The sequence below is a fragment of the Lissotriton vulgaris genome, chromosome 4_1, assembly GCF_964263255.1.
Source record: "Lissotriton vulgaris chromosome 4_1, aLisVul1.2, whole genome shotgun sequence".
Classification (NCBI taxonomy): domain Eukaryota; kingdom Metazoa; phylum Chordata; class Amphibia; order Caudata; family Salamandridae; genus Lissotriton; species Lissotriton vulgaris.
The window spans coordinates 1,584,931,556-1,584,955,517 of NC_141691.1; the positions used below are offsets into that span (position 1 = coordinate 1,584,931,556).

The 23,962-nt window shown below is 43.7% G+C and overlaps 1 protein-coding gene across 1 annotated transcript in view; it reads left to right on the top strand.

Moving 5' to 3' along the window:
• ADHFE1 (alcohol dehydrogenase iron containing 1) overlaps positions 1–23,962 on the top strand; it is a 359,867-nt gene that overhangs the window by 220,849 nt on the left and 115,056 nt on the right. Inside the window, exon 9 of the mRNA XM_086965816.1 lies at positions 8,878–9,030. Coding sequence (XP_086821942.1) covers positions 8,878–9,030 — 153 coding nt within the window. The remainder of the gene's footprint in view (positions 1–8,877; positions 9,031–23,962) is intronic.

Below are 23,962 nucleotides of genomic sequence, written 5' to 3' on the forward strand. Positions count from 1 at the left end.
TGTGACCACATCCGGCACTGACTTTGGGTGGGTACGTCGTGTTTGCATTTATATTATGGTCATAAAAGCACTTACTGCCTCCTTCCTAGCCTCCAGCAGTTTTCGGCAACAATGAAAATGTCATGATAACTCAGATGATTAATGCTCTTCCTAGAGAGATTGGAGTTTTGTCTAGTGGTAGATTTAACTCATGGAAAGGTAGTACAGAGGGTTAAAGTGCCTGCTGCAAAGAACATGTACCATGGAGATCACAAAGTGCACATAATCTAAATAAGTGAGTGGGTTACTGCTTTTGTCTGAGTGATCCTTTTGTTACTTGCAGTTTATAAGTTAAAATCCTAACATAGAACAGTGAGCTTTTAACTGTCATCTAAGAGCTCCATGCAAAAAGCAAGATATAAATTAGAGCGCTTTTTACCCCAGTCTTTGATTATCCTAATGTTGCAAAAAACGTTCATTTGGGTAGAAATAAATTGTGATTATTAAAGAGAAACCCCAACCACGGAATTACGTTTTAAATTCTGAGTTTGTGTTTCTTCAGACCAATCCCTAATAAATTATGCTTCCAACTAGTATGATTGTCATGGGACTCCTACACCTTGTAGTCCTTTGTCTTATGCAACATTTCCGATATAGTGAACAGATTGTTCCCGAGCACAACACAAGAAATTGATGAGTCCAAGAGAAAAGAAACTAAATCAAATTCTTTCCATATTCAAAGTTCATTCAATCAATTCCTTTATTTCTTTTTCTTTTCTCTTCATAATCGCGAAGTTTCATCAGGTAATCAGTCTTCATATAATGTTCATTGATACAGAATGTAGCCAGATAGACAAGCCGACACGTGTTTTGTCACGGGAAACAATCACCCAATGACTTCATCAGGGCATAAAAATTCCTCTCGAGATAGTACACCACATTCCAGGTATAACCGGTCTATGGTCCAATATAATACAAAGCTAGATAAAGTCAATTCTCTTCAAACAAATCGCGTTTCCACACATCATCTGTGAGTCCAATATCTCCATATAGTATCTCCTGTAGTCCAAAGATGAATATATAAAAGTTTCTAAGAGCGTACTCCTGTCGTTATCTTCAATAGATCCAAAGTAGAGGCCTCTACTTTATGGAGATATTGGACTCACAGATGATGTGTGGAAACGCGATTTGTTTGAGGAGAATTGACTTTATCTAGCTTTGTAAAAAAAATCAATTCTTTTAAAGAGATTCCATGTGTGTTTCAACAGCTTGTTCAATTAGGATAAGATTATAATACTCCATGCACTAAAAACACACAACTTTCTGAATTCTACCCGGTCAATTCATAGCAATAATAAAACCAATGAGTAATCATAGAAGTCAATGACTCAATGTTCAAATACACAATCTTATTTTAAGTGCTAGTGCACTGTGCAAAATACAGAGTGCAAATATGCAATGTGCAAATTTTAGTGTGCAAATACAAGAAGTACAGTACATCTGATAACAAGGCAGTGCAAATATTGTTAAAGTGCAAGTGCTTTGTCTGCTGATTGCTCTTGATGTATCTTTGGTTTCACATTATTTTGACCAATAGGTTTCTAGATAAAGTGCTAGTGCATGTCTGACAATAAAAACCTAAAAAACCTAATACTGAATTGCATCATAAAAGTATTGCGCATATATATTTATATATGCCTTTACTATTTTCACAAACGGAGGTGGTTATTCCTGGTATTGAGATACTCAGTAAAACTGTTCATCATCTCAAGGTTAACCTCCCAGATGACGAAGACATCATCTATGTATCTTTCCATAGTTTAATGTTTGTCTGGAAGGGATTACTTACTGGATAGATAAGGGTGGTCTGGAATATGCCATGTGCAAATTTGTCATGCTTGGCGCAAATGTGTTGCCCATTCCAGTCCACCCTTAAACAATGGCAAAGATTAAATTAATTAATTTGAATTAATTTATAATCTCATTTTATTTAATGATTTACTTCTATAATGTCATATGTCAGATCAAGGGGGAGAGTATGAGCATTGAATTTAGTGCTTGAGTTATGGTTTGCTGGTTTGTATTTCTGCTGTACAAGTTACAGAAATTTGTTGTGTCATAGTAAGGAGTTTCAGTAGACGTGGTTAGGTTACAGATGAATACATTTATTGTTCTTAGATGTTAAGTAGGTTTTCTAGTAAAGATGTGAATAAGGCCCCACCAGGAGCAGCCTCTCTGCTGCTCATCCCAGGATCCAACTGACACTACGCCTCACGGCAATCCACACAATCCAGTGACATCACCATCCACACCAACATTCTACTCTCACTGGCGGAGCAGCAGAGGCAGATATACAGGGAAGATGTAAGGTAAAAACCTTAGATATAACACACCTTCCGCGTTTATAAAAAGCACAAAGCAAAAGCGAAAACAAGTCGAAACATCACAGTAATACCAATGAAACTTGCAGGAAGAAGAATAGCAATAGCACAGTAATTGTGCAAAAACATGCTAAAATACAAAAAATATAATCAGCATTGCAATAACTAGAACACAAAAGTAAAGTAGAAGAATGCGTCAATCAATCAATAAATCAGAACAATTTGTATAGCGTGCTACTCACCCGGATGGGTCTCAAGGCGCTGGGGGGGAGGGGTCCGTTACTGCTTGAAAAGCCACGTCTTGAGTTGCTTCCTGAAGGAGAGATGGTCCTGGGTCAGCCGCAGGTGGATGGGGAGGGAGTTCCATGTCTTGGCCGCCAGGTAGGAGAAGGATCTTCCTCCGGCGGTGGTTCTGCGGATGCGTGGTACGGTGGCGAGGGCAAGGCTGGTCAATTCTAGCTGGCGGGTGGGCGTGTAGAAAGTGAGGCGGTTGTTGAGGTACTTGGGGCCAAGGTCGTGGAGAGCTTTGTGTGCGTGGGTGAGGAGTCTGAACGTGATCCTCTTGCTGACGGGGAGCCAGTGCAGGTTTCTCAGGTGGGCGGAGATGTGGTTGTGGCGGGGGGTGTCCAGGACGAGTCGTGCGGAGGCGTTCTGTATGCGTTGAAGTCTTTTCTGTAGTTTGGCAGTGGTTTCCGCGTAGAGGGTGTTCCCGTAGTCCATTCAGCTGGTGACGAGTGTCTGGGTGACCGTCTTCCTGGTTTCGGTGGGGATCCAACGGAAGATCTTTCGAAGCATGCACAGGGTGTTGAAACACAATGACGATACGGCGTTGACTTGTCTAGTCATTGACGGGCCGAGTCCAGAATGAAGCCCAGGTTTCGTGCGCGGTCAGTTGGCTTGGGGGTGGTGCCCAGGGCGGGGGGCCACCAGGAGTCGTCCCAGGCGGAGGGGGATGATCCCAGGATGAGGACTTCCGTCTTGTCTGAGTTCAGCTTCAGGCGGCTGTTCTTCATCCATTCGGCGACATCCTTCATTCCCTCGTGTAGGCTGGCTCTGGCGTTGGCTGGGTCGTTGGTGAGGGAGAGGATCAGCTGGGTGTCGTCGGCGCATGAGATGATGTTAAGGTTGTGTTGGCGTGCGATGGTTGTGAGGGGGCTCATGTAGACGTTGAAGAGGGTGGGGCTGAGCGAGGATCCTTGAGGTACTCCGCAGATGACTTCGGTGGCCGCGGATCGGAGCGGGGGGAGGCGGACTCTCTGGGTTCTTCCGGCGAGGAACGAGGTGATCCACTCCAGTGCATTCCCTTGGATTCCGTTGTTGCTGAGGCGCTGTATTAGAGTGCGGTGGCAGACTGTGTCGAATGCTGCAGAGAGGTCCAGGAGGATGAGGGCAGCTGTTTCCCCGTTGTCAAGCAGGGATCTTATGTCGTCGGTGGCTGCGATGAGGGCGGTCTCGGTGCTGTGGTTGGCTCGGAAACCAGACTGTGAGGGGTCGAGGGATCAATTTGTCTCGAGGAAGGCGGTGAGCTGTATGTTGACGGTCTTCTCGATGACTTTGGAAGGAAAAGGGAGGAGCGAGATAGGGTGGAAGTTCTTGAGGTCGGTGGGGTCCGCTGTAGGTTTCTTCAGGAGGGCGCTAAGCTTGGCATGCTTCCAGCTCTCCGGGAAGGTGGCGGTGTTGAAGGAGATGTTGATGATGTTCCGAGTTGGGGTGCGATGATGGAGCCGGCCTTGTTGAAGACGTGGTGGGGGCAGGGGTCGGTAGGGGATCCGGAGTGGATGGTGTTCATCGTGCGGGTGGTGTCTGCTGACCGGGGTCCAGTTGCAGAGGGTGGTGGTGGGGGGCGTTGTTTCGGTGGTTTGGTGCGTTGGTGCGTCGAAGCTGTTGTGTATGTCGGCGAACTTGCGGTGGAAGAAGGAGGCGAGTGAGTCGCAGAGGTCTTGCGAGGGTGTGATGTCATTGTTTCCGGCGCTGGGGTTGGAGAGCTCTATGATGATGCTGAAGAGTTCCTTGCTGTTGTGGGTGTTGTTGTCCAGGCGTTCTTTGAATGATGTCCTTTTGGTGGTGCGGATAAGCTGGTGGTGTGTGCGGGTGGCGTTCTTGAGGGTGGTCATGTTTTCTGTGGTCTGGTCGTGGCGCCAGGCTTTTTCAAGGGTGCGGCAGTTTTTCTTGGATGTTTTCAGTTCGTTGGTGAACCACGATGATTTTTTGCTGCCGTGTCTGTTGGGAGGGTTCCTCAATGGTGCGAGTTCATCGGCGCAGTTGATGAGCCACTGTGTGAAGATGCAGGCTGCTTCGTTGGGGTCTGTCGTGTTGGTGGGAGGGTTCTGGCTGTGGGAGGTGGTGAGCTGGTCGGCGGTGATCTTGCTCCAGCTCCTGTGGGGAACCTGTTGCGGGTGGTGGTGGGTCGTGGTTCTCTTGAAGCTGAAGTGGACGCAGCTATGATCAGTCCAGTGAAGTCCGGTGGAGTGGCTGAAGGCGATGTGCTTGCTGGAGGAGAAGACTGGGTCAAGTGTGTGGCCGGCGTAGTGGGTGGGGGTGTTCACCAGTTGCTTGAGTCCGAGGTTGGCGAGGTTGTCCAGCAGGGTAGTGGTATTGCTGTCGTTGTTGTTCTCCAGGTGGAAGTTGAGGTCCCCTAGGAGGATGTAGTCGGAGGAGGCGAGGGCGTGCGGGCTAATGAAGTCTGCGATGGCTTCGCTGAATGGTGTGCGTGGTCCCGGGGGTCTGTAGATGAGAGTGCCTCTGAGGGTGGTCTTGGGGTCGGTGTGTATCTGGAAGTGGAGGAGCTCGGCAGCGGTGAGGGTGTCGTCGGAGTTGGTCGTGATGCGGATGGTGTTCTTGTGGACGATGGCGATGCCTCCTCCGGTCTGGTTGACGCGGTCCTTCCGGGTGATCTTGTAGCCTTCCGGGATGGCTATGGCGATGTCGGGGGCTGAGGAGGCGTTCATCCATGTTTCTGTGAGGAAGGCAACGTCTGGAAATGTTGAGTCGAGCAGGTTCCAGAGTTTGACGGAGTGTCTGTGGACGGAGCGGGTGTTGAGCAGGAGGCACTTGAGGTGGTTGTTGCTGGTGCCTGGCCATTCGGGTGCGGTGATGGTCCGGCAGCAGGTGAACTTGCAGGCTTGGCAGGTGAAGGGTCCGTGGGTGCGTTTCGGTGTGGCTCGGTAGCAGGCGGGGTTCCGGTCGGGTTTGAGTGTGTTGAGGGTGGCGGCATTGTACGACCGTCTTGTAGGCTGGCATCGTTGAGGGCCAGGGGTCCTGGCGCTGGGTGCGGTCCAGGCGCGGATGGGCGCAGACAGGCTTGCCTTTGGCGCACAATCGGCGCGCCCGCTGCGCGTACGAGCGGACTCTGCCATACATGGAGAGTGGGAGGGAGGAGGGAGGGAGGAGCAGCTGGGAGGCGGGAGCGGGGTGGCGAATAGGAGGGGAGAGGGTACAGAAGAGAAAAAAGGGGCCGGGCCGCGGGGGAGCAGCGGCAGGGAGCGGGGAGCGGGGAAAAAACCAGCGGGAAACAGGCGGCAGAACAAGGGCAAAATTAGAAAGTACAGGGGCACAGCGGGCGAACAAAATAAGGCACAGAGCAGAGTGTAATAAAATACAACCAAGAGGCATCTAAGCCCTGGGGGCAGCGGCGAACAGGCGGCAAGAGCAGGAAGAGCCACGCGGCGGGAGGAGTGACCGGCTCTGACGAGGTCAGGTCAGGTCACAGCTCCCCTTCGCGTGTCCACCCTCTAAATGGCCAGTGGGAGGGAGGAGCAGCTGGGAGGCGGGAGCGGGGTGGCGAATAGGAGGGGAGAGGGTACAGAAGAGAAAAGGAGGGCAGGCCGCGGCGGAGCAGTGGCAGGGAGCGGGGAAAAACAGGGGGAAACAGGCGGCAGAACAAGCGCAAAATTAGAAAGTACAGGGGCACAGCGGGCGAACAAAATAAGGCACTGAGCAGAATACAGCACAAAATTAGTCACAGAGCAGAGTGAAATAAAATACACCCAAGAGGCACCTAAGCCCTGGGGGCAGCGGGGAACAGGCGGCAAGAGCAGGGGGGACCGGCGCACTCAGGAGGAGCCACGCGGCGAGAGGAGCGACCGGCTCTGACGAGGTCAGGTCAGGTCACAGCCCCCCGTCGCGTGTCCACCCTCTAAATAGCCAGTGGGAGGGAGGAGCAGCTGGGAGGCGGGAGCGGGGTAGCGAATAGGAGGGGAGAGGGCCAGGTCAGGTCACTAGAAAAGACACATCTCCTTCCTTGTGTACATTTGAAGAGGGGGGACGGGGAGCTTAAATAAGAAAAGAGGAAGGAATGTAGAAAGGTGAGGTCCAGTACCCTTGCTCTCAAAGTCAAATATGATAACACAAATAGGGTAGAAAGTTCCTCAAACATAGTAAGCCCAAAATGTGGTTTATTCGTTTTAACTAGACAAAAAGAGACAGGAACAGAGCAGTTTGCTTACTGATTAACTCCCAGGTAAGTTGGGGAAAATTGTGGTGTAGTGTGAGTATTTCTCCTTGGTAGCCTAGTGCCCTCAGACAACCTTACGAATGCCCTGAATCATCATCGGGCGTAGCTCCTCGTGTGGGTGGCGCTGCAGCCCCTCACGAGCCCCACAAGGGGGCTCTTTAGCGGAGTCCTTTTCGGAAATGCCGCAGTTGTGCATGTGGGTCTGGGTGCCTAGCAGAAATAGTGAGTGTGGGAAATTAAAATGACCACACAGTACCCTCAAACCAATTTTATTCAGGGTCTGGGAGGTCAATTAAAATGGGGTGGACCCTGGAGTGTCCCTATAGAAAATAAATAAAAAGGGGCGGTTGTGTAGCTAACCGCTACTCTCAGGGTAATTGCTCAAGTGAGGAAAGAAATTAGGTCAACATGTTTCGCTCGTCTCGTGGTCCCTAACGGATTCAGTCTCGCTTCTTCAGGACCAAACAAAAATAATAATAATAATAATAAACAAATTCAGTTTATTGTAGCACGTGCCAGGCCTATTGCCCGTGAACCCGCTGTACCTTATTCTTCAAGGTGTACAACGTCTAAGCGCTGAAAGGTACTCTTAATAGTAGTACCCTAACCCAACCTGTGGAGAAAAAAGTATATAAATAATATTGTCAACTGGGAGCAGACAGGCAATCAATCGTGTAAATATTAGTGTCAACAGATGGCAGTACCGTGCTTATGGAACATTACAGTGTGATAACTAAATTCCTGTGGTTATGTGCACGCATGACTCACAACCGTCAGCATGCATCCGGTGTGTAACAAAATGCATCAACAGGCGAGAGGACGTATCCCACCATATGCTACACCCCCCAGAGCTGGGATGTGATATGGCACTCGTTGATTTAGACAAACACGTACATGCAGCCACGAATTCGGTGACTTAGTGGTAAATAAATATGGTAATAAGACTCAAATCTGCCAGTGCGGGGGAGTTTTAGTTTTCTGGAGTGATGTACCGGGAGTCTTAAGGTATCTGTGTATTAAAGTGAATAAAATTAACGCACTATATAAGGGATCTAAGCTCATGTATGTGGTATCCTTTCGTACCTATCTCGATACAACCAGTGTGCGTGATATTTCTCAAGCGTCATGGCGTGCTCCCATTGGAACTCTGAGGTAAGTGCTATAATAGTGACATGTAAACTGTGGAAACACACACATAGCCTGTAACAGAGCCTACCCGTCAGTTCTAGGACTGGGCCCCATCAACAACAGCTTGCAGGTAAGTGGAGGAAACACTGTTGAGGAAAAAGAAGAAATGGCAACAAAAGCGGACTCTGTGAGGCATAATTTACAGCGTTTTATACCTTAATAAACTCAGTGCAACCAGCTCCAGGTGGAGGGCCAGTAACAATTAGACCTCAAAAGTTCTAATGAATAACCAGGTCTTCAAACCTTTGCGGAACTCTAAGTAGGATTGAGGAGATCGAAGGTTATCAGGAAGAGCGTTCCAAAATCGGGGAGCCAAGAAAGAAAAGCTCGACCCCCCCATGTTTCTTCCTAACAAAACGAGGAATAGCCAAGAGGTTCTTGTTCATGTTGCCTACATCTATTCTGTCCGAATCTCACCTTTCTCTCGGCTTTGGGGCAGATCAGAAAAATCAAAAGACTGCCCTCTCAAACTACAGCTTCAGGATTTATGCAGTCATGGCTTGGGATGCTTGTTTTTATTTAATAATTGAGATCTTGGTACGTAAAAATGTGACTACCTAAAACAAAGGCTCCCCAACCTGAGTAGATATGTGGAAATGAAGTACCCTTCCTCGTTTCTCCCCTCATAATGCTAAAAGAGCAAGGCAACTGCCTGGCCTCCTAACTTCTTTCATTGATTCTCCATTTGTCTTCTGTTGCTCATGTTTTTTGTGAGATGAAGAGTGAGGCCCTGCAAATCACAAGGATTGGGTAATACAGCACCACCTAACCCCCACCCTGGGATGGTGCTGGCTTGCACCTCATTCATTTGTCACTAAAAATTGTTAATCCACTTTGAGTCCCCCAGGTCCTAGCTGTTTTTGTATCCCCTTGCAGCCATGCACTGGAGTCATACACAGCTCTTCCGTACACCATGAGAAGTCCTTGCCCAACGAATCCAATCAACAGGCCAGCTTACCAAGGAAGTAACCCGATCAGCGATGTATGGGCCAAACATGCGCTGCACATAGTGGCCAAGTATCTTAAGCGGTAAGTGTCACTTGTTTATGTGAACTATGGGATTTCATTAGTTTGACCCTACAAACGAGAACGTAAGGATTTGCTTTTGCAAAGTATTGCATAAGAAATTGCTTTAAAGAAAATTGCCCTTAAATTCCCTTAACAGCAGTTACAGCAATGTTGGCAAATATCTTTAGAAAATCAATGTCAATTTCTTTAAAAAAAAGTTTTCAAATATATACTTTTATTTGTCCAGAGATAATAATATAATGTGTTTAAGTGAAGATAGAAATCTAAATGTACATTTTTTTTATAGTTAATAGAAAAATGAATCCTGTATGAATGATACTGAACATGTTTAAGAAAAAATCTTTTGTTTTACAACCTGACCCTAAGCATTGCAACGTAACATTATTTTAATATATTTTGTATTAAATTGAACATTTTTAGTATATACAGAACCTATTAGCGACACTCCACTGAGTTGTATTAATGCCTTTGGTATTCACTGACCGTGGATTTTCCACAAACTCAGAGCAGTTCATGAGGATCTATTACACATGAATGTGCCATAAATGTGACCGGATGCTGTGTCATCCACAGTACATGGAAGGCTGCCATTTTATTGATTTTGTGGTACATGTTTTTTTTTGTTTCATAAAGTGCTGCAGGCCACATTCCATTCACTTCAGAGGAATGTGGTATCTGATAAGTCTGTGTGAAGGAAGGGAAAGGGAAGTTTGAGGCTAATCACTTGTAGGTTGGAACTGTGTCTGATATTCTAGAGTTGTGACCCCTGTTTTTATGGAAATGAGCCATAGGAAAGGATGAATATGTTGTTTTGAGCAATTTTCTGAACCACTTGTAGTCTGGTTCTGTCTTCAAGCCAGGTGTCAGTGCATTTGACAGCTTGGGACCCTGGAGTCCCAGGGTAATACCTCAAGGTTTCATACTATTGAAGGCTTGTTGACTGTTCAAGTGTGCGATTATAAGTAATGGGGCTGTGATTCCGCGCTGCTGGTCAGCATCTTATGGGTCATACATTTCTATAAATGTATTTAAATAAAGAAGCAACTGGCAGATGTTTAGCTCAAAGACTGCAGGGTAGACAAACTGCTCAGAGAATAGAAGTTTTGGAAGATGGCAAAGGGGGCATAGCTGAGACAATGGAAGGAATATTGGAGGTATTTCATTCTTATTATAAAGAGCTATATACTCAAGACCCAGTGGAGCAGGTTAGTATAGCGCAGTTTCTGCAGAATCTTGATTTAATTGAGCTTGGGTTAGTAGAACAGGAAGAGTTAGAAGCCCCCATCACTATGTCAGAGCTCCAGACAGCATTGGATGCATTATCGCCAGGGAAAGCGCCAGGGCCGGATAAACTCATTGGAGATATATTGTATGGTTTTTTCTATTCTAAAGGAAAATATGTTGGCTACTTTTTTAGAGGCTCAGCGTGGGAATCCTCCACCCTCCTGGGATGATGCCAATATAGTGGTTTTTAAAAAGAAGGATAAATCTGCTAGGCTTCTGGGATTGTATAGACCCATATCATTAAGAAATGCTGGCGTCAAAAATCCTTGCAACTAGGTTGGCACAGGTTATACCCCCGTTGGTATCTGGACATTTTCCCGGTAGGAGTATGGTCAATCACTTACATAGGGGGTTTGCGCTGGTAGACTATGTTAATGTACAGCAAAAAGACAAAGGAATTATCTTTCTAGATGCTGAGAAAGCATTTGACCGTGTATCTTGGTTGTTTCTCTGGGCCACAATGCGAAAGATGGGGTTTGGACCCTGCTTTTTAATAGTGCTACAAACTATTTATAAACGACCCAGTCTAAAATCTGTACAATGGGTAAAGAGTCATCTTTTGTATATATAACTAGGGGAACTCAACAGGGATGTCCCTGTTCGCCTTCACTCTTTGCTATTTATATCAATCCGCTGCTGCGACTGTTGGAAATGACGAATGGAATTCAGTCAATGGTAGTTGGGCAGTATCAAGTACGTGTTCTTGCTTACTCTGATGATATAGCGGTAATAACATCTGACCCAGAGCAAACGATAAGGGAGATTGAGAATCAGACCAAACAGTTCAGGGAAGTTGCCGGGTACAAGTTAAATCTATCTAAAACCCAGGTTGTTTGTACTGAGGGACTTTGCCCTGAGGAAGTACGTGTTCGCCAGAAGCGAGATATTTGGGGATAAAAAGATTAGGATGTCACTTCAAGATATTGTTGAGGTGAACTGGGCAGACATAATGTCCTCTGCTAGAAGACAATTGGAAAAGGTTGAGTGCCTCCACTTATCAATGGTAGAGCGGTGTAATGTTCTAAAAATTTGTATACTGCCTAGGGTAATGTATTATTTTAGGCTAGTTCCGCTCGAGTTAACGTGGTTGCAATTATCACAGCTACAGTCTCTTGCAGATAGGTTTATATGGGGCCAGAAGAAAGCTTGGCGCGCCTCAAAGTATATGTGTGCCTCTTACAGAATATGCAGTATTTGGTGACCGGAGCGGAAGTGCAATCATTTGAAGCTCCTAATATATATCAAATGCTGATGGGGACTCGGGCAAGAGAGGCCTTGTTTACGTTTTTTGAACCAAGCTTTTTCAAAAGAACACGATTTAAAATAGTTAGCGCCGCTTATAAAACATTGAAGATGATACGTAAATCTGTATTAATAAGCTGTATAGGCTATTGTACACCTTTTAAGTCTACAGAAATATTCCCTTCAGTTTTTCGGGACGTCAAGATGGATAGCTGGAGGGATAAGGGGATTCGACACTTAGGGGATATCTATAGTGGTGGGATATTTGTTTCTTTTTTCAGATATAGTTGAACAATACGAGTTATCTAAGAATGACTTTTTCAAATTTTTACAAATTTGTGACTTTATAGATAAGCATTGTAAACACTGAAATGTTAAACCGCCACTCTCAGAATCAAAAAAAGAGGATAAGAGAACCCTACTCACTATGGAACCAGGGTAATTAAGTATTTTAAGAGAAACAACGGTTCCTGTGGAATTTTATACTTAATATTGATTTGAAAGGAATTGCGAAATCGCAATAGCCAGGGGTTATAGGTGATATCAGAAAGAAAGAACCACAAACACTGATTATTTAGTTCAATAGTTGTATTAAGTAATCAATTATAGAAAATTACTCAAATATATAAACATGAAAAAGGATTTTCACAGTTGTGTAAGGTGTCCCAAGTGAAATATGAACCTAAAATATATGTGACGTTGTGTAACAATATTTACAAGGTTTCAAAGACATTTGTTTTAGAAAGCGCCCAATTCTCGTTTTTCTTTTTTTTTGCAAATATATAGCCCCTATACAATCATCGAGTGCAATTTCAGTGGTTCGCTTTCTTCTTTACTGTCGACTGCGTTTCCACCCTATTCTGGATGTCGGGTCTCTTCAGGCCCTATATTATTAGGGACATCTGAACGTAGAATTGTTGCGCTATTAGTGGGGTGTGTGTCATTGAATCACGGCGGGCAGGTGGAAGCGGTCCTGTTGCTCTACTTTTAACTAAGGAAGTATTTCCTAACCGATGCAGAGTATTTTTGCCAGGGAGCACCCACAATCGTTAGAAGAAAATCAGCAACTTCTGATTTCGTACCTAATCTCCGAAGCACAGAGAACAGCCATTGCGCTACCTTAAAATTGGATTGCTAGGCTCACGCCCTCATTAGGGAACCTGACTGGGTTTCCTAGTGAGTACCTTTCCTTTCACTACCACACAGTTTGCACACACCCCACTAATAGCTCAGCAATTCTACGTTCAGATGTCCCTAATATTATAGGTCCTGAGGAGACCCTACACCCAGAATAGGGTTGAAACACCTTCGACAGTAAAGGCTTAAACAAGAGTCAGCGAGGAGTTGTAAAATAGAAGAAATAAAAATGGAATGGGGTGGGTTGGGGCTGGGGGTTAATAACATAGTAACTAGGCTGAGTGATCAGAACATTCTGGGTAGGAGTGGTAACTGAATCAGTGGAAGTAAATGGCGCAGAGAGACCCCTAACCCTACAATTCGCCTTATTGGGTATTCCAAATGCTGTAGACCTAACTAGAAATAAACTCACTCTGTACTACTCGGGTTTTATGATAGCGAAGAGCTATTGCCTGTGAGTGGGGAAACCTGCTGCACCCACTATGGGTGAGATTGTACTCTGTTAAGGATGGGTGTTTGAGGGCAAAGCAGGGATGGCCCTGTATGTTTCAAAACATTAGGGAGCATGGAGAATTCATAACCAACTGAATAATAGAGTGAAAGATGATATAAACCCCTAATGAGGTTACATTTGGAGAAATCTCTGATATAAGTGAAAATTTACAGATGATGCAAAGTGATCGTAGGGGGAAGTGCACAGTTATTTGCCATCATAAACTTATGAATTATTTCACATCAGAATATAGAAACCTAAACTGCTGGAATGGAATACAAGCTTAAGATTGTTTAATTTTAGGTTTTAATTTTTTATTATTATACACCTATCTAAGCAAAAACAAGTATACGTATATTTCTAAAAACTATAATAACATGGGCAGTCTGACTCTACCAAGCCACTCCTTTTCCCAAATCTCTTTCATTTTTGGTAAAGCCTTAGTATTTGCTTGCGCATTGTGGACGGCCGAAACCTGATTTGCCCACTCCCTAATAAGATCTCCAGTTGTTTTCCAGTGTTTTATTATAGACCTACGGGCATACTACCTTTACTTATCTTGTTAATTTTGTATTGCCTAGCAGATCAACACGACTCCAGGGTGGACAGCATCATGGATTTGTCCATTGCAAGTACCAGAGTTTCATTTATTTTGCATTAGACATATTGCCATAGCCTTTGTGTCCTAGGATCTCACAATATGTCTGAGTTCCCCTGGCTCCACATCCCTTCCAGCAAACCTCAGCAGATGCCCTATCTATCTTATAGAGTTTGACCGGATACCACTGTGTCCGATGAAGTACCTGGTAAGCAATTAACTTTGTATTAGCATCGCTGGGGTCATGCATTCAATATCAACAAAACATCTGCCCAGGTTTCCTACGGAATCCATAGGCACATATCTGCCTCCCACATTCTTTTTTGCCATATTAGTGGGCAAACCATCTAAAAACTAAACAACTAAAAACCTGGCTCTTTTTGGAGGCGTACCCGTAGATCCTGGATCAAGTGTTTTGAGACTATGTCTGTTTTGTCTGTCCATCTTGTTATGGCTGGCGCCTTGATGCCCTTGGGCTAAGTTGCGCGATAAAAGTCCCCCCTCATTCATTCATTCATTCATTCATTCATTCATTCATTCATTCATTCATTCAAGGCTCTTGACAAGCATTAGCCATAGAGATTACATATTTTTCTTTCCAATAAAGAAAGTTGCTTTGAATACAGCAGAATACTACTCAGCCAAATAGTGGTGGAGGCCATGAGACCTAATCCAGTTCTTCACATGTATGTATCATTTGCAAAACTTTTTTTTTTAATGCTTATGGCAGAATTGGGTCTATACAGACTTTTAGATTACCTAACATGATATAGCATAGTGAAGGAATTCAGAATAAAGTCCTCGTGGGTGGCCAACAAAGGCTTTTCTGAATCCTCAATCAGTGCTTATGAGAACTGTGAAGGCATATTTGCTCACATATATAATACAACAAGAGAGCCCCAAGAAGATATTTTTTTTAGAAATGCATTTATTGGCGTTTTGATTTAAAACAGAACATTCAATCTTAAAGCCCCAGGACGAAATAGTCAAGAAATATGTAACTCCTGACAGTAAAAAAGGGTGTTCTGTAACTGGTGTCAAAGCAGAGAATTGGGTGTGTTTATTGAAATACACTTTTAACCCTCCTTTACATCTGGTTCCATCAGAGGTAGAGACCTTTGAGAAGGCAGTCATCAAAGAATTCGACAAACCGAGACCATCTGTGAAGATGCCCTATTTCAATCTGTCGAAGAACAAATTATAGTGCCCCCAACAACTGGGCTCTGATCTGGGGATAGTCATAAAACCAGCAGACAAGGGTGGGGCAATTGTTTTTATGGATCGGCAAGATTACAAGATTGAATGCCTCCCTCAACTTATTGATGGGAAATACTACCAGCTCCTAAGTCTAGATTCCACACCAAGGCTCTTGACCATCATAAGAGCAATGGTGGATGAAGCAAGAGATGCAGGATGGATTACTGGTGGTGAAGCAGAGTTATTGGTCCAGAAATATCCAAAGATACCCGATTTCTATGTGCTGCCAAAGGTACATAAGTCTATGAGACTGCCCTTGGGTAGACCTATTATCTCTGGTATATGGTCATTCCTTGAACCCTTCTCACAATTTGTGGATCGGTTTCTGTGCCCAATGGTAACAGAGAAGCCTTCATAGTTGCAGGACACTAAGCATGTACTTAACATACTTACGAAAATGTATTTCAATCCTGATACTTACATTTTAGCTTCTTTTGATGTGGAATCTTTATACATGAATATTCTGCAGGATTATTCCCTAGAAACAGTGAGATTACTATTGAGCCAACGACAAAGGGATGACTTGACTCCTACATCATTTGTATTGAAATGTGCCACCCTGGTCAAGAAAGAAAACTTTTTTTAGTTCGAAGAATAACTTTATTGGCAGGTGACTGGGACATAGATGGGCAGTACATTTGCCCCAAGTATGGCAATCTATACATGCATAAATTTGAGATCCAACATATCTATCCACCAGACAATCCTTTTACATCGAAAGAGGTACATTGATCATCTACAAGTAGTGTGGGAGGGCTTTATAAATTCCCTTCAACCTTTTTCTACCTGGATCAACTCGAAAAATCCACACCTGAAACTCACGTGTGAGTTTGGTAAGGTCTCTTAGACCTTATTTGACTTACGACTATACCCTAAAGATGTAGGAATACATTCCAAATTGTACAAGAAGCCAATGGCTCGAAACTCTTCGTTGAGTTTCACTAGTTTCCACCCCCATGCACTCAGACATAACCTCCCAGTAGGTTAGTTCCCAAGGTTACAGAGGAACTGCACAGAGTTAGTAAATACAAAGAACATGCGAAGACACAAAGTTCCCATCTGTTACAGCGGGCATATCCTATAGAGCTGATACCGAGAGCAGGTGAAAGGGCAAGGAATAACAATCGAGAAGCCTTACTTGAAGCGTATTAGAAGTATCCGAGATATGCTAGTTCATATTCGTCCTTGCATTCCATCATTCAGATGGGACAAAAGACCTTATGGTCCAGACCATTAGCCAAAGGACACTACCCTTGTGGGACCTGATCAGTTTGTCCTTTTACTTCAGCCCTGACATCTGTAGATCTGGGCTTGAACACCCCTTAGGAATTACACAACTTGACAAACTACAATACAGAGGGAGTGATTTACATGTTGAGGTGTCCATGCAAGATGATGTATGTGGGCATGCCTACTCACAAAGTTAAACAAATGATAGTCGAACATCGGAGCTCTATACGGAGTAAAAAAAAAATACGAAATTTACGCGACATTTCCTTAATGCGGGCCACAGAGAGAACGATATTTGGTGGGCTATCATTGATAAACCAATATTTGAGAACAATGGGTTCTCAGGAATCTGTCTTGGTTCAAAGAGAGCAAAGGTGGATTTTCAGACTTTGCTGCAACACCCAAGGACTAAACTATGATATTCCTAGGGCTAGTCTCGGCAGATACTTTCCTGGGACTAGTCACTGCAGAAAAACGTGTCGATGCAGATGGCAATGTCCTAAAATGGTTCTCCTCATTTCTACATAACCGCTCTCAACTCATAAAAATCAAAAACTCAATGTCCGACACCTCCCCCTCAAGTCGAGGTGTCCCTCAAGGCTCAGTCCTCTCCCCCACACTCTTCAACATTTACATGGAACCGCTCACTACCATTCTAAAACAAGCAAGCATCGCCTACCACCTCTATGCTGATGACACCCAGCTGTACCTCAAGATCTCCTCCCTCAATTACATCCTCCGCCTCAACTCCACTCTCAAAAGTAGAAAATTGGCTAACTCTCAACCACCTCAAACGCAACCAAGAAAAAAAGGAAATCCTTGTCTTCGCCAATCACGAACAACCCCCTCAGATCCAAGAATGGATAAACAACCATGACTCCCTGAACTGCAAACTCACTCCAGCAAACTCAGTCAAATCACTAGGGATCTCGCTAGACCCAATCCTCAACACGAGCTCCCACATCAAATCCACAGCAAAAGGCGCCCTCTACAACCTAAAACTCCTCAACAAATTCAAACCTTTCCTACCCCCGAATGACCTAAAAATTGCAATTTAATCTCTAGTTATGTCCAGACTTGACTATGGTAATGCCACACTAACCGGGACAGCTAAAACACACACAGTCCCCATGAGAGCCACCCTAAACGCAGCACAAGAATGGTCTCAGGTACCAAGAAATACGACCACATCACCACTGCATTACAGGACCTAAAAAGGCTACCCATCGAAGCACGCTGCGCCTTCATAACTGCCTGTCTCACCGATAAAGCCTTGCACACCGACAAACCGGACTACCTCACTGCCAACCTCACAAAAGCTGGGCAATCAAGAAACCTAAGAAGCTCCAACTCGCTCCTCTTAATCCCCCCAAAAAGACATAAACAAAAAGCCCTCTCCCGCTCTTTCTCTGGGAATGCCCCTAAAATCTGGAACTCTCTCCCTACCCACATCAGGACTAATCTCTTCTTCTCGATCTTCAGAAGAAAACTAAAAGAATTTCTCCTCAACCGTCATCTCAATGCATCTGGCCAATGCCCTCAATCTTTTTGGCCCCCAACGTCCTAGATGATACTCACTGTACTCTAATGCTTATGTTTTCTATTCATGTATGTTGTACAGCGCTCTGATACCCCCGGTCTTGGTAGCGCTATATAACACTCCAAAAATAAATAAAATAAATAAGTTGATCAACTGTGGCTGTTTGCCCTCCTTCTTACACTCCTTTTTGAAGCTCTGCATATTCTCACATCTCATACATTTTCCAACATTATTCAGATATCCAATTACTAGGACCTGGGACATAACCAGCTATTTAGTATACACACTGATCTAGCCAAAAGAATATCATCTATGTGAGAAATGTCGAAGTACAAGTACTTTAACCATGAACTTTTCCTTGTCACATTATGATTTTAGGGAATAATCTTTTTATCATGATTTTTAACTAGATACATTTGTTCTCACTTTTGTCACACCCTCTGACTCGTTTCCATGTTGGAGCACCGCCTTTCCTTAATGTAGACAGACATTCTGATCTGCCCGCTCTGTTTATCGCTCCCTTATAGTGCCATAATGGGAGGATTTGGGTGCGCATGTGCATGGTTTAGGAAATTACATTTCCCAGTATTCTAGCTGACGCACGACACACCTGACGTCCGATGGCGAATTAACTTCCCTTTTACCCTGTGCTGAGATTGTTTTTGCATTCTTTTGCCGGGACCCTGAGAAAGGAGAGCTTGAGCTTCATTTCAGGTGAGTTCTCCGGTACTATTGAATATACGCTCTACTCTGGCCTTGCTTTGTCTGGCTGTTTTAATACAACCTTTGGTGTTAAAATTAGGGCTATGTTAACAATAGCCATCTCTAACCGGTGTATCGTATAGCTGTACTGATATCCGGCTGTCGATAGAGAGGCAGATTGGGCTGGATGTGAAATCAATGTCTTCACCTTTAGCACTTTATATTTTTAATAAGTTGAACACTTGTCAATCATAAAATGATGCATAGTGTTATTGTGTTAGGTGAGCAACGTCCTATTTCCCTTACTAACTGAATATATTGCTACCTGGATATATTGTTTTTGTTGGGGATCGTTTTTCTTCTCCCTTTCATTTAATGTCATAAGTGTACATGAAAGCCAGAATAATTCTGGTTTTTGTTTGTCTCTTTTTTTCTTTCCTTTTACAGATGGGATCACATACTCCTTACTATATGTATATACGGGTTACGAATCCTTGATGGCCAGTATACATGTCTGCTCTTGTCTGTACACTGTTCATATGGTTTATATGCAGAGTGACTAATTTGGTATCTGGTCCTGATGAATGCCCAGGAGCCCCAGTTGGGGTCGATAGAGGGCAGAAACATGTTGACCTTGATCAGAGGTATATTTGTGGTTAACCCCTAGTCCTCTTAGTTTTTAACCCTGTTCCAGGGCACCGCACAATAAAGTTATTTGCTTCCCTGGAGACAGTTTTAACTTTTTCACACAATTATTTCTTTATTTTGCACTCTTCCCCTCACTCATCAAGACTTCCAGTCCCCTCTAGACAAAAACCCCAGTTCCTCTTCCATTTTTGGAGAGTTGTAGCCCACACTGGGGACCTTGCAGACCCAGTGTGAGGAGGGAAACCTATGATGAAGCATGTCACCTTCGGGTGAGGGATCCAAATACAAAAAATGGAAGGTGCACTCAATGAGAGTCCAAAGGAAAGAAAGTATATTATAAATCTTCTTCTTTATTAGTAGTTTTTTTTCCACATACAGGCACAGCCAACGCGTTTCGTTCCTTTAACCATATGGAACTTCGTCAGGGCTGTAAAAAGCGACAAACATATATATACATAAATATACAATTAAAAAGTTCTACACGTACCAACAAAACACAACATTTAGAACCATGATCACGACCCAAGACACATAGGAGGCCTCACTAATGGAGCACTAATAAGTGTTGGTTGTATATATATGATGTAGCCTTGTGATCTGATTTTTGTCTATATTACATAAAGGAATTATAGCAATTTCTATTCTCCATCTCAGGTTACATGCCTTTGAACTATTGGAGGTCCCTATTTTTGCAATCCACGAGTCGTGTTTGTATAGATCCCGATTTCAATACTATATCAATTCGGTAAGTGCTCTTCTTTCGCATTTCATTGTCTGGTATCGTACTTACGACCGGCTTCACTTTGACTTGTCCACTATGAGTAAGCTTGACAATGTGTCTATTCTACTTTCATACTATTCCTTCGTTCCAATGGTGCTGTTTCCAAAATCCCCTTTCTATAAATAGATTTTTGCTCTAAATACCCTGATTTATTCCAAGGGGTTTGATTGGATACAACTCTCAGTATAAATGTAGTAGTGCCTAAATGGATGCCGCCACCTGTAAATATTATGCTGCTATTAATGTGCTTGTTTCTCTTTTGTATAAACTGGCTGTACATACTTATATGTCATGAAACAACGGTTGCGGGTTTTTTTAAAAAATTTTGAATGTACATGAATGTAAATAATATGTTTTATGGGTCATGCTTTGCACTACTGGTTGTACATATTAGGTTTTTGTAATGGTGCAAACCCTGAGGAAACTTGAAGGTTGCCGCCAAGATGGTGGCATGTTGTTATTATTTCACATAACACTGGGTGTTTTTTAAATCCAGATGGACAGAAATGTATTGTCTTCATTGGTTTGTCTTGTTGAGATAATATCGTAATAATATATGTGTCTTGGGTCGTGATCATGGTTCTAAATGTTGTGTTTTGTTGGTACGTGTAGAACTTTTTAATTGTATATTTATGTATATATATGTTTGTCGCTTTTTACAGCCCTGACGAAGTTCCATATGGTTAAAGGAACGAAACGCGTTGGCTGTGCCTGTATGTGAAAAAAAACTACTAATAAAGAAGAAGATTTATAATATACTTTCTTTCCTTTGGACTCTCATTGAGTGCACCTTCCATTTTTTGTATTTGGATCCCTTGACCTTAACACCGACTGGTAGCAGGTGTAGGAAGAAGTTTTGCACCGACCCAAAATCTTAGAAACTTGGAACTTGTAGTGCTTGACCTGGTCTGCTGCCTTGACCCTTTCTGGTTTTCACCTTCGGGTGAGTGAGGGTTTTTGTCCTTAAGAAAGTATCTTCCCTATCCTCAACAAACACACTCAATTCTCTACTTTGACACTTGTCACAGAATTCTCTATGTTACATTTCTTTTGAGAACCTACTTTTTGTGAGTAATAATTTGGATAAGGTGTAGTATGCGCTCTCTTTGTGGGGTTTCTCCTTTTGATCTTTTAGGTGGATTGTTTAGTAAAAAAGGATGGACATGTCTAGTAAGTATGACCCTTTATAGTACAGAAGCTGTCACCCACCCTTACGGGTGGCATGCTTTATCATCTGCTCCATGGTATTGGACTTACAACTTTAAGACATGCGCTGGGTACTACTCGTCTTTAACTTATCATTTGCTCCCCTCCTAGTGCGCTATGTACTAGTTATAGTATTATTCTCCATTGACCCCTTTTGTTTTCTAACTGTTCTGTTTGGTATTCTTATTTGATGCCGGTACTACTGCATTTATTACCTTCCTTCCATCCAATAGTAAAGCGCTCTGATATCCTTTGGGGTCATGTTCAAGCTATATAAAACTTTATAAATAAATAAATAATAGTGCTTCACCTCACATCTATGCATTGCTATATTAATGTTGTTTACATCCTTTCAAAAATATAGGGGCGCTCTTGAGGCTTAATAGTCAGAGGAAACTCTCTGATATCAAGAAGTGCTTCATGATGTGAACAGAGGGAATGTGGACGTGAATTGTTAAATGTGGCTATTGGTAGACCACCTCAGTCTTTTATTGTCCCCAGTGAGTGGAATCAAAGTTAAGGGAAATTATTCAACCTTAAATGTGGTTGGCGTCTTTCTGCCCTGGTGGTAGCCTTAAAGAAAGGTGTTGTGGGCGTTCGTCAGGATCTAATCCTTTCTGTATTAGCCTGACCGTAATGAAAGAAATTTACGAATATTCTATTTCATAATGTTAACAAGTGGCTCTAACTACACCATCTTAAGGAACCTTTGATGGGAAAAAATGAATATGCCACCTTATTCCGCCTGCTTTTTCCCCGCATGCAATTACAAAGCGGGTGTTACAACGACCGGGTTGTAACACGCATACCATTACCACGCAAATTGTAACAACGACTTGCTCTAGGGGGGCGCTGGCTGTCGGAATAGTATAATTGACTACTCCAACTCCAGTATGGGCAACAATACAGAAGGTGTTGGATTTTAAATCTAACACCTTCTGCCCCCTCCGCAAGTTGATGTTCCGAATTGCGGAGTAATGGTATGCGTGGTTACAATGTGGTCGTTATAACAACCGCATTGTAATTCTCATGGGGAAAAGTATTTGTGATAAACGATGTTTACCGAAAAAAATACGTATAGATTATGGTCTAATGTTCTCTATCATTCTAAAGTCCTATAACTTCGATCAGAACTAAGTGACCATGGCATTACCCTTTCTTACGTGCTGGAAACAGTGTTAAGATAGTGTGTCAATCAATCTGTGCAAAGTCATTAACCCAGTGTAAAGACCAAATCAAATTATTATAAATGAATCTTACCCCAATGGTGGATGTTTAGTGCCTCATTATTCGCCCGGAGGTGTAACCGATCTATACAATGTCTAGCAACTAATAGTTGCAGAATGGGGACGGTATAGTAATGTATATAACACTTATAAAAAACATTTCCTAGTATCCATGTAGTTACATTTAAGTCTCTATGTACATGATCTCATTTCTCGCAAATCATCTCCTAATTATCAAAGGTTTCTGGCCAACTGTCTAAATCTAGTCCTAATTTGTGACCAATTTCTACAATGTGCCCAAGGTCAGCAAAATTAGTTTACCTAAAACTAGTTGGAATCCACTTTATCATATGGTAATGTCATGTAATCACATTCGAAACATGAAGTGCAATTGTCATAAAAGGTGGAGTCTCTACCTACTTCTCCATAATGGGAACAATCTTTAGTTGGGTGATTCTGCTCGATACCTGGAAAAGCAGATCCCTCCGTGTAGGAGCAAATGTTTCAACTCTTTCCATGCCTGCATGTGTATGGGCAGGGAAAGCGATGAAACCTCCACTTCCGACGGTAGCACTTTGATAGCTCCCGCCTGTTGGTGCCAGAGTGTTTGCTTTAGCTTGGCGGGAGCTAAAGCAGAGAGCTATGTCCCGGCGGAGGGCACCCGGGGACATAGCAGGATCCGGCCCTAGGGGGTGGTGGTACCCGGGGCCATGCTTGGCTCTAGGAGGAGGGAGGGCATGTGGACCTCCCCTTTGATCTGCGCGGGTCGGTCCTGGAGGGGGGGTGTCCGCGGCTGTATATGGCCCACGGGAGGGGGGCATGTCACCTCCTCCCAGTTTTAAATATATTATAACCCCAGTTAGGTCGTTGTGGACCATGAGTCGTCCGCATGCCCCCCTCATTTCTTAAAATTTTGCCCGAGGGAGGTGGCGATGTCAGGGGCTTGAACCCGCCCCCTCCAAATTTAAAATAAAGCCCTAGTAAGGTGGTGGTCCCTGGCACACAAAAGAGCCCATGGAAGACGTTGCCCACGCCCCCCCAGCATTTTATTATAAAAGCCCCAGTGAGGTGGTGGTCCCCGTCTTACAAGAGCCTCAGAGGAGGGTATGCACCCCCCCTTCTTTTTTTAAATCCCTCACTTGGCCCACCAAGGTGCTAAACAATAGAGTAGTGCGGTAGACAGCACTGCATTTTATTTTATTTTATTTTTCTTTACTTTTCAGTGGGAGCCATGGATCCAGCATGACTCCTGCTAAAATTCTTTTTTTTTTAAATGACTTTTTGTTCTGCAGGCCCCAAGGGGACCCCAGGAAAAGAACTAGTGGGTCAGTGTATTCCTACCCTTCCACCTTTTTTCTTTTTGCAAACGTTTTTTCAGGAACTCAGCTGAAGCCAAATCCCAAGATGGCTGCCAACACTTCCTGGTTGATTTGTTGACAGCCATTCACATTTCAGCCCAGGGAACTGTCTGATCCTCAGAGGATTTGCATCCCTAGATATCTACATTTGGTTTTCTTTAAATAAATGTTAAACTGCTACACAAATTTACACCAAATAACAACAAGCACTCTTGCTGGGTCAAGAGCTA